We start from the raw sequence: 11,065 nt of genomic DNA on the forward strand, positions 1-11,065 counted from the left end.
ATAAGTAATATTGTTACTGATTGTATGTCACTGATTTGATTTCATCATTAAAATAAATAATTGCATTAATTATGTATGATAGTGTGCACACCCGCGGACAAATATAGAGGTTATCTGAGGCAACCTATGGAGAATTATGAATGATCTACGATTGAGAGCCTTTTAAATCTGTATTCAATTTTCATTTTTATGTTGGAATTTATTCTAATAACATAGTAGATATCAATTATAAAGGGGAAATCAGAAGGCTGGAGTTGTTTTATTAAATATTTATCAATTTTAAATGTATTTCCTTTCCAAACTATTTTTAATTTATTTCTTTAAAGGCTATTTTCACACAAAACAAGTTATAGGACTGAGTACTGAGCTAAGAAATGAGAGAAGGAAACATGACTTTTATAGCTGTTAAAACTTCCTGTGTTTCAAATCTGGGCAGCCTTTCTCACTTTCCTTGAGGACTTACACGATCTGATTTCAGAAAAGTTTTCCAATATTTCTCTGTAAGTGTGGATTTGGTTTTAAGCTTTGCTTCAAAGGGCAGGACCATAATACTAAATAGGCAGTGATAAGCCCTGGGCTCCTGGAGCCCAGGCTGAACTGGCAGATGCTTGGGTTCACTTCCAATTCTGTGTGGCAAGACCATCACTAAAACTTGTTCCTCTGCAGAGAAGAAAGAATTGCAAATAGCATAAGGATCAATGGTAGTATCATTGTCACCGTATGTAAATGTTAATCCACACATATATTTTGTTTCTCTTTGGGCTTTCTTTTACAAAGCAAAACATTTTCAGGTCAGCTGACACTAAAAAGCCTATAATTCCCAGCATAAGTTTTCCCATAGAAGAAATCTTTTTTGCTGATCACCGCCCATAGAACTTAGATGCCCTTCATCTCCCACCCATGCCTCCTGCCGCAATGGGTTAGAGAAAGTCCCTGCCTGCCACCCAGTGACTGAGGCCGTGTTCCCAAATGGAAGACAGCAGGTTGGAGACTGCCACAGTACTCAGGATGCAGAAAATAAAGGACATTTTTAACTGAGTTAAATCATCAGGGTCATATCCAAGACCCTTTGGTGACCCACTAGATGCTTCCCACCAACCTCTGGGAAGAGCGCTGCAGACCTGGGCTGTTAGGGTACCTACCCTTAGCAGAGGAGTGTGACTTGTCCTCCTCTTCCTAGTAACTGCAGTGAAACCCCAGAAAGCATGTGGGGAGAGGGAATGGGAGGTAGAGGAGGTGTTTTCCAATTTTAGCCCACAAAATTATATTCTTTGTGATATCCTTCCATTAATTAGCATTAATTTTTTATACCCATAAATAAAGTCACTGCTTCTAACTGTGCCTTCTAATTATGGGCCTCCCAGTAGTGACCTTGAAGAGTATACTTTCTCTTCTGTAAGATGGGACCCATTCAGACAGCAGGAGATTGTTGAAAGGTGTACATGGGAGGTGGGGGACCTACATAAAGCAGATAGATCAGCACCTCCAACAAAATAGATCCTCCTTTAGTATTTGTTGAATGAATATTAAAGTGTACAAATCATAAAAGCACTATTCAAGTTTCCTTTTTCTTGCTTCCCATGGGAAGTTCTGTCGAAGTGTACGTAACAAGAAATAGTGATTCTACAGTTCCACAGTTCTTTTTGATGAGAAATATTGTGTGTGGGTGTGTTTTTCCTTGAAGGTCATTAGCTTTTTTCCATAAAGATGAAAACACTTAGCATGATTAACAATGGTTTCAGAAAACAATTGTTTTGCCTGCTAGCTGGGAGCCTGTGAAATGCACGTATTAAAAATTGTATATTTTCCTATTACAACAGTACTTAAAATTTATTTAATGAATAATCAAAGTATTCAAGTGTCCTCTAATTTATTGAATTATGGAGTCTCCTTGAAAACCGTTTTCAAATTAAACTATTTCTTTAAAAGATCTGCTGAAATTGCTAAGTGAACAAACTCTCATTCTTATCTTTATTTTTATTAAAGATTGCACAAACTGGAACCAAGACGAAAATACTGAATCCACTGTACATCATTCATTATAAAACAACATACATCACATTTGTACTCTACCAAATAGGACATTTTCTTTAAAATTATATATTGCGTGCTCTTAGATTCATGCTTTAGATATTTTACATTTGTCACTATTCTCTTATAAATAATTGCAACTTGACCAATTTGTACACCTGCTACCACTATATCTTCAATGCAGCGAGGCGCAGTCCTTGACACGAAAACAGATGAAATGGAAACAAGCGTATGGATGTCACATCTACCGAATTGTGACTACTGTTTTGCCTATGCAGTGAAATGCTAATGTAAAATACACACACAAAACATCGTTTCAAAAGGCACAATTTTCTCCACAAAAAAGAACAATTTAAAAATACGTGGCGGTTAAATTCGGCACCCTCGAGGGCGCTGTGGCTTCACATTAATGTGATCCTAAACTCCGAGAGCAGACCGCCTGGCTTGGAGGGTGACGGAGCCTATTCGCGGAGTCCAGGAGCCTGGAGCGCGCTGGGACCCGCGGCCCTCGGTATACTCGGAAGGCAAGATTTCTTTAAGCCACCTCGAAACCTTTGCTCAGAGTTGCAGCATCGGACCAGCGATTTCTCACCGTTCCAAATGCGGCGCCCAACCAAAACAAAACCGGTTTTGTCTGCTGGGCCCTTCTCACCACCAGCAGTTCCTCTTCTCCCAGAACAGAAGCCCCTCTTCTCTCTGTCCACGGCCCCACACTCCCTGCTTCCCAGGAAGACTCGTTACGAGTCGCGCTCGCCACCGCCCCCGGCCTCAGGGTCGCTCTGGTCGTCGGTGAAGCAGACGTCCACGTCGCTGTCGTTGTCGGTCTTGGGCTCCCCCGGCTCCGGGGGGTAGTCAGGCTCCGCGCCCGGGCCGTCGGCCGCCTTGGCCAGCAGGTTCTGGCCGGGGTGGCGGGACTTGACGTGGCGCTCCAGATCCCGACGGCGTACAAGCACCTTGCCGCAGAACTCGCAGCGGTAGGGCGTGTTGCCCTCGGCGTGCAGCCGGATATGCTTGTTGAGATTGCTGGGGTCGCCGAAGGGCCGCAGGCACACTTTGCACTTGAGCGGCTTGTAGCCCGTGTGCGTCCGCATGTGGATCTTGAGCCCGTACTTGCGCGAATACAGCTTGCCGCAGTAGAGGCACAGGTGGCCCGTCTTGGGCTTGCCCGCGCCGCCGCCCCCGCTGCCGCAACCCCCAGCGCCACCCGCCGCCACGACGGCCGCGGGCAACGTTCCCGCGTCCAGGCGGCCGCGGCCTTTCCCGGCCGCCATCTCCGACAGTTGCTGCGTGTGCATGGCGATCTCTCGGTCGATGGTAGCCAGGGAGCCCAGCTCGGCCGGGCTCAGAGCGGTCGCCGCCGCCGCCGCCGCCGCCGCGGGTCCACTGAAGTAAGACAGGGACTCCGGATACTTGAGCAGCCCGCCGAAGTGCAGTTTGAGCGGGTAATAAGTGGCAGCGGCCGGTGAGCCGTAGAGTAGCTCCCCGTTGTAGACGGTAAAGGCCGGCATGACGGCGGGCAGGTGGCTGCACTCGCCACCCGGGTAGCCTTTGAGGCCGCCTGCGTCGAGGGCGGGCAGCACGCAGCGCTCAAGGGGCAGCCCGGCCGCCGGGGGCAACTGCGCGTAACGCGCTCCCGGCAGCTCGTCGGCTGCGGGAGGGGCGCGCTCCACGTGCTTGAAGGCGGACGCTTCTTCTGGGGGCCCGGGGAGCAAAGGGAAGCCGCGCAGAGCCCCGGAGCAGGGCAGGCCAGGAGGAGGCGGCGGGTCCCCCGCGAGCAGGCATTTGGGGTGGTGGTGGTGGTGATGGTGCGCGTGGTGGTGATGGTGGTGGCCCGCTTCGCCCGCCGCCGGGTTCTCCCCGCTTCCCGGGCGTCCGCCCACCCGGCCCCCGCCCAGCAGCCTGCTTAAGGCCAGGCTGGCCCCAGGTTTGCCGCCACCCTCCTCCCGGTAGGGGTCGCAGTGCGCGGCCGCGGCTGCCCTGGCCAAGCCAGCGGGCTTGAAAGCCGAACGCACGCCAGGATAGAAAGCCAAGCCGCCGCCCCCCGCTGGGGAACCTCCCACGATGCCGAGGAAGTGGCCGTGTCCCCGGGCGGCACCACTCATGTCCAGGATGCGCTCCGGCTGCTCCTTGCCCTTCTTGGACGGCCCCCACTTGGCCAGGGGTGGCGAGGTGGCTGAGGGCGCGGAGGAGGCCTCGCGCTTGATGCTCTCCCGCGCTCCGCAAGCCTGGAGGGCCGGCGGGACCTGCGGGTGGGCCCGAAGAGTGCCCGCCGGGGCGGCCGCAGCGAAGTCTGGCGCTGGGGGTTTCGGGGAGAGGCGAAGGCCATCCGCGGCCGGGGCAGCGCCTTGGCGAGCCGTGTGCTCGTGGTGCAGGTAGGCGCGGCCGCCGCCGCTGCTGAGCACACAGTGGAAACGTAGGTGCGCCTTAAGGCTGTTGGGGTATCTAAACGTCCTCCAGCAGTACCAGCAAATGTAGCGCTCCTCCCCTGGGCGAGAAAAAGTGAAAAAGCGACCCAGTGAGAAGCAAGCAAGCGAGAGAGAAAAAAAGCGCCAGCGCGCCCAAGGCAAAGCCCAGGTTTTGACCAGCAGTATGGGAAGAAGCAGGAGTATTCTTGGGTTCCGGCGAATAAGTGAGTTCGGTAGCCCCATTGTAGCGAGGACTCCGAGAAGCCCCAAATGGCCAACTTTGTCACCATCTCCATCCTCTGAGACTACTCAGGGGCCGAGAGGGGTGACCTGGGCCTTTCCAACGAAGACTTCCTCCGGGCCATGCGAGCAAATCTTCCTTGGGAGGGCAGCGCTCAGGCAGGCTGGCCAGGGAAGAGCCGAGAGCAGCTGTTGCTTTAAATCAAGTGTTTGGGGCTGTGCTGGGCCTGGGCCCATCTGTTGGCGTTTGCAGAATAGGTGGCGTATGTCAAGGAGTTTGGGTAAACTGAACAAAGGCCAATCTAATGGTCGTGAGCGCCTCATTACCAGGCGAGACAATATCCTGTATGTATGGGCCATATGTAATCATTCCTTTTCATAGAACAATGTCTTTTATGTCCACTACCCACCCTCCCCACCCCCTCCCAGCCTTAAACACTTTGCCTGAGGTTTTCCTGGAGCGTGACCAACTGAAGGACCACATAGGGACTATGATTTGCTATTCTTCAAAATTATTTGTATCTTTATTTCCTCTTTAACTCCATTTAATTTGATGGGAGAAAAGAAAAAGTCTTATGTCCCGATATTCTAAAAACAGAAGGATGATGTTGCATTACCTTGTCAGTTGTTCCACCTGGTAATTAATTAACTCCTAGATAGCTGCACAAATCCAAGCTTGGTAAAGTCCTTGTAAAATATATATGATGTATGTATGTGTGTGTGTGTGTGTGAATAATATACTCAACTTTTGATAAGTGCACCATTTTATATCAGGGACTATATACATGCTTTTGGCATCAAACCTTTTTTGTGTGTTTAATATTATTAACAGTTTTTAAATTTTGCTAGGGTCTATGAACACAATCAAAAGACACATGTATGAAACAGATTTTGATCACATGGTAGAAGTTAATTTTTACTCAAAAAGGTCATGTTACATCCCTACAGAGAACAACGAGCTTGCAATTGGATGTCTTTTTTTTTTTTTTTTTTTGCGGTACGCGGGCCTCTCACTGTTGTGGCCTCTCCCGTTGCGGAGCACAGGCTCCGGACGTGCAGGCTCAGCGGCCATGGCTCACGGGCCTAGCCGCTCTGCGGCATGTGGGATCTTCCCGGACCGGGGCACGAACCCGCGTCCCCTGCATCGGCAGGCGGACTCTCAACCACCGCGCCACCAGGGAAGCCCTGGATGTCTTTTTAAATGCTGTGGTTGATCAATAATACTGAAGGGAAGGATGTCTATGAGAAAGAAGTTAGTTGAGCCACAAGGAAGTATCCAAAGTAAATGTCAGTTTCATTAAATGTAATGGGAAAGTTAAATTTTTCCTCCTTGCACACAAGTAGCTTAAACTTCTAAAACATTACTACAGAAACAACAATGGGGGGAATTTTCAGATATTCCTCCCTTCATGTATTTTGCTTCTGAATTTGTATAAAGCAAGTAGTCCTCCCAGATAACTAAGGTGGAAGTTCAAGTAAGGAGCAGATTATTCCAGCTGAAGCCAAGGTAGAGCAGAACGAAAAAGAAGGGAAGAGGATTTGCCTATGTGCCCTATCCTAATTATTTATGGAAGACTTAAACAAAAATCAATTCAATATTTCTGTTATATTGAACAGACATGTAAAATAAATCTTCATAAAAAGAGAGGGAGAAGAGACTTCCTGAGTTCTCTTGGTGGGTATGTTGATTTAATATATTAAGTAACCTTCTTCCTGCTAAGTTCAGAACCTCCCTCTCATCACCCCTTTTTAAAGAGAGCACTTTCAGAGGCTGCCCTAGAGTGACTCAGCTCAATGCAAAGCCAAGTAAGCTTTGTTCCTAAAACAAAGAGTCAGTATTTTTGTTAATCTTACTATGGAATTGAAACCCACTGGGGTTAGTCAATATTGGAAGAATAGCAGTCATCCCTACTTATTTCTTCCTCTTTTCAAGGTTTAAGCAAATGTATGTTTTCTGTTTCACTGTTTTTTTGTTTGCTTGTTTATCCTAATGACATGTTCTCTGGATTCTGAAATCCAACCTATGCCAAAAGTACCAAACACACTTCGTAAGTGATTTTGCCTCCTCTCCTGGATGTAACTCTAAGGTGGTCAAGATTTCAAGCACCTCAAAGCTGTGGAAGTCAGGGTTCAAAGTAACCCACACATTCCCCGAAAGGAAAACGGTGTCTCTTTTGATATCTGTGACCATATGATGTTTATAGGCTCTGTTGACTGAAATGAAAACATGAGGGCCACCACTCAAAAAAGTTGCTTTTGTACTATTTGAGAGTGTCTAAAGAAGGGTGTTCTGTGCAAAAATTCCTGGCCCCCAAAGGCCAGGAGTCCTTGAAATTGTTCTATAGTGGCAGATTTGAGAGTTTTCCACTATGGGGCTTTTGTCATGTTTCCCTTTTACTGGAAGAAGTTGACAAGAGGATGTAATGTGATGCAAGGAACAAACTAAGATAACTTTTATGAATACTGTACATACAGATCTACCCACAAAATCAATAGAATTAGTTTACAGAAGACAGTGACACTCTGAAGCGAAGTGATTCATCATTTTGAATTAACTGCATTCTCTTATTCATTAATTGTGTCTTAAGTCCCACACTAGTATTGAGATCTTTAACTCTATTTCTAAAGGAATGAGATTGAGCAGGAAATTCAGGAGAATGTGTTAAAATAGTTGACGGCATCCATGATGTTGAGTTTAAATATAACTGTGTCTTTAGGAGAAATTACAAACTAAAACAACTGGCAAAGAACAAAGAAAGTCATGGAAGTGTTGTGCAATAACAAGGAGTCTCAAGATCTTAACTATTTTAGCACCTCCCAGCCTTTTTCCACAGGAAGTGTTCCTCAGTGTTCTAGGGAAGGTTTGAAAATGTTTTTCTCTTTAGTTACTGCACCTTAATTTGCATAAATCCGCTCTTGGCTTTGGAAGGGGTCAAATAAATCTGAGAAGAAACTGGGATACATCCCAGTTTCGATTTAAGTAGGGAGAGGGAAATGAATAAATACCATTTAAATGGAAGGGCCTCAGTACCTGCCAACTGACCAGCTGTAAGTACCGTAATGCTTCTAAAATGCTGTAGAAATACATTACTTTCCTCCAAACCAGTGAAGAGATGCCCCTCGGTTTGAGTTACACTTTTTGGAGCTCATGAGGTGGTTACCCTAACACTACGTTAATGCATCTTTATTGATTCTTAGGTGAGTAAATAACTGTCTCTTTGGGTATGCAATGAGAAAGGATGACCTGCATGAAATTCACGAAGAGTATTTTTTCCCTGTCATTGAGAGCCAGATTATTATGGTTTGTTTTTATCATTTACTGTTGATTTAAAGGAGGTAGTGATGACGTCGCCTCTGCCCACTCCGACAGGGAGTATGAATTCAGTTTTACACAGCGCAGGAAAAAGGCCCTTCAAGTCTAGGGACAGGCCCAAAGACCGGAGGAGGGCTGGACTCTCGCCTACCCGCGCTGACCCGAAGGCTTTCTCAGAGGCGGTACCTTTCTCGTCATGCGTCGGAGTTGCAGTCGTGGGGATGTCAAACCACTGCGCCAAGGAGTTGGAATACCACACGGTCAGCTCCTCCCCTGGCTGGACGTCTCGCAGCGCTCGGTAGAAGATCTGGGACGCAAGGAACAGGACAGCTTGCTGTCATTTCCTGGGTAATCGGTCAAAAAACAACTGAGAGGAAAGGTTCGATTCCGCGCCCTGACTCTGTGTGACGCTGGGAAAACTATTGGACCTCTCTGAACCTCAATTCCCTCATTCTTCAAACCGGGAAAATAATAGTATCTACCTTATAGGGTTGTTGGGACGTTTAAATGAGACCTCTAGCTAAAGTGCTTTGCTCTTAATATCAGTGACTGTTCGGTAGATAGAACTGGCAGTGGGGTGGGGCGGGGGGAAGCCCACAGTACCTGTCCTCCGGGTAAGTCTGCAATAGCTTCGAGAGTCTGTTCCTGGGGGTTCCTGGCTGCCCGGATTAACCCTATCCACTCCAGGGGGGAGCCCCCCGACTCGTCCACCAGCTCCCCTCTCACCATGCGCACCTGCAACACAAGCAGTGGTCGTTCTCCCCCGTGCCACGACCAGGCCCACAACCCATCGGGCAAGTGTATCCTCCACCCCCAGCCGACTCAGGAAAATGGTTGTGCTCATGTTGGCCAGACCGCTGTGGGCTGCTGGGAGGAGAGTAAGTCCTTAGGACCCTTGCTTGGGGGAGGGAGGAAGAGGGGAGGCTGGCTAGTATAACAGTTCCCCCCCCCCCCGCCGCCGACCCCGCCCGTCTTGTCCCACTTTGACAGCACGAGGAGTGAAAGCATCCTGCCCAAGCGCCTGGGCACATCTCGTGCCAAGACGTCTCCCACCCCCACCGCATCTCTCCGTCTCGCAGTTCTAAAAGCAGCCCCAACACCGGGCTAGAGACGTTTCTAAGCCAGTCCCAGAACGCAGGGTGTCCCGCGCCTCTTCTCTTGCCTCCGCATTCCAGCGGCACCACACCAAAACGCGGAGCTGCACGCGAGCCCCGCGGCGAAACTGTCTGAACAAAGCGGCCGCGCGCTGGCCGGCCATTTAAAAGCAATTAAAGCGCGTTTAAAGAAGATGGAGCGGTGCATGGCGAGCCCGGCTATACTACTCTGGGGAAGAGGATGATTGCGTGATGAGCCAGATGCGGGTCCCGTCGACCGGGCCCGGAGCAATTCCTTACAAGAAAGCTGTAGTCTAAAGTCCTCTTCCCAGTCACCCCTGCCCACGCTACCGGACTCCTGCCTTCATTCCTGGTGTCAGTTGGCCGACCTTCGCCCGCTGAGACGCCTCGGGGCGGGCGGGGGCCTGTTAGAACCTCTCTCTGGTCGGGGTTCGCGACGCTGTTCGGGAAGTCGGAGCGAGCGTGTTGGCCCTGACGCCTCCCAACTGCGATTCTGGCCCCTCCAAGCCCGGCTGCAGGCGCTCAGCCCCGGTGCCCCTCGCGGCTGGGCGCTCCTCGTCCTCGGAGTCTGCGTCAGAGCCACCACCTGGCGCACCCTCTCTCCATTCACCCCGAACCCGCAAGCAGACACCCGTGGAAGGAAACACCTGGGGAGGTTCTAGGAACTGAGAGTACCCAAGGATAAATTTTTCGGAGACGATGAGATCAAATTATTTGAAGTCAAATTTAAGCCTCGAATTAGCTCATTGAAGGGCAGAAGTAAGAAAAGTCCTCAGCGCCCGTGAGTTGTATAAAAGAGAAAAGGCATATTTGCCAAGAGAGGAGAGATGCGGCGGGAGGAGGGGTCGCCTCTGCGAAGAACACCTCAGCGCTCCGGGGAAATCGGGGGTTCCGAGTGGTCCCGGCACGTAAAGAGCCCCACGCACCCCACCCGGGGGCTGTCCCCTCTCAGCCACGTCCTCTCCCCTAGCCCGGCCCACGTCCAGCTCTCGGCTAGTGCGACTTGTGGGAAATGATCGGAGTCCCCTTCCAACGGGCAGAATTGGCAGGTAACGACTCAGTCACCCCTTTCCTCCCCTGGCCCTATCCACCCCTTTCCTGGAGGGGATAAGGGGAGGCGAACGAACGGCAGGGGGCGGAGGTCGGAATGGCTAATACCTTTTTCTTGGGCCCGGGTTCCCTGCGGTCTGACAGGTACTTGCCCAGCTTGAAGGTTCCAGGCACCGGCCCGAGGCGCAGGCCGGCCGGGATGCAGCAATCGGCACTCACGCTGGTGGCCGGAGCGCGAGCGGCTCCGTGCATTGCTGCCGCCGCCGCCACGCAGGCGCTCGGGCGCACTGGGTCCTCGGCAGGGCGCGAGCGACAGAGCCTGAGCCGCGCGCTAGCTGGCTAGCCGCGCCCCGACGTGCGTTCTCCGCCCTCGGAGTGACGCGGCCGGGCCGGCACTGCGCCTTTTCAATCTGGGCGGGCGCCTTTTGGCACCGCTAGCGCAAGGGCGCGGAGTTTGGTGAGAGAGTTGCGCTGCAGAGCAGCTGCAGAGTCCCACCCGAGAGGGTCACATGGAATGGTTCCCTCAGCCCCCTGCATAATCGAGGCCTCTGAATGGCTGGCGCACAATGGTCCAGGCGACCTTCCCATTCCTAAAAATCCAATTTGTCAAGGGCGAAGAAAAGGCGCTGGTGAATCAAAGGTCCGGCGGGACCATTAATCCTCAGCATGGGGCATTGTCCTCGAGACAGTTACGATATTTTAAGTGACAAATCCACTGTATAATTTCTCCATAAATTTTACTTCCTTTTATTGTTCACCGACAAACCAGTTTTGGGAAATAAGTGACTACTTTAAGTCTACTTGGCTGATTCCTTTGAGCCTTGGTCTACTTCAAAGATTTTTAATTCTCTCCCCTTGGCTTTATTGTAAAGGAGATTAAACAAAGAGATGGGGACTGTTTGGAGGACTTG

The 11,065-nt window shown here is 50.3% G+C and overlaps 1 protein-coding gene across 1 annotated transcript; it reads right to left on the reverse strand.

The window, feature by feature from the left end:
* Nucleotides 1–2,768: 2,768 nt before the first annotated feature.
* On the reverse strand, nucleotides 2,769–10,454 carry PRDM13 (PR/SET domain 13; the record flags this gene model as incomplete). Its single annotated transcript, XM_082855487.1, has 4 exons — nucleotides 10,263–10,454; nucleotides 8,593–8,724; nucleotides 8,176–8,296; nucleotides 2,769–4,516 (listed from the first exon to the last, which is right to left on the reverse strand). Exons 1-4 carry the CDS (start codon nucleotides 10,404–10,406, stop codon nucleotides 2,769–2,771), a joined length of 2,145 nt encoding a protein of 714 aa, XP_082711613.1. The 5' UTR covers nucleotides 10,407–10,454.
* Nucleotides 10,455–11,065: the final 611 nt, after the last annotated feature.

Source organism: Leucopleurus acutus (genome assembly GCF_964270905.1).
Source record: "Leucopleurus acutus genome assembly, chromosome: 15".
NCBI lineage: Eukaryota > Metazoa > Chordata > Mammalia > Artiodactyla > Delphinidae > Leucopleurus > Leucopleurus acutus.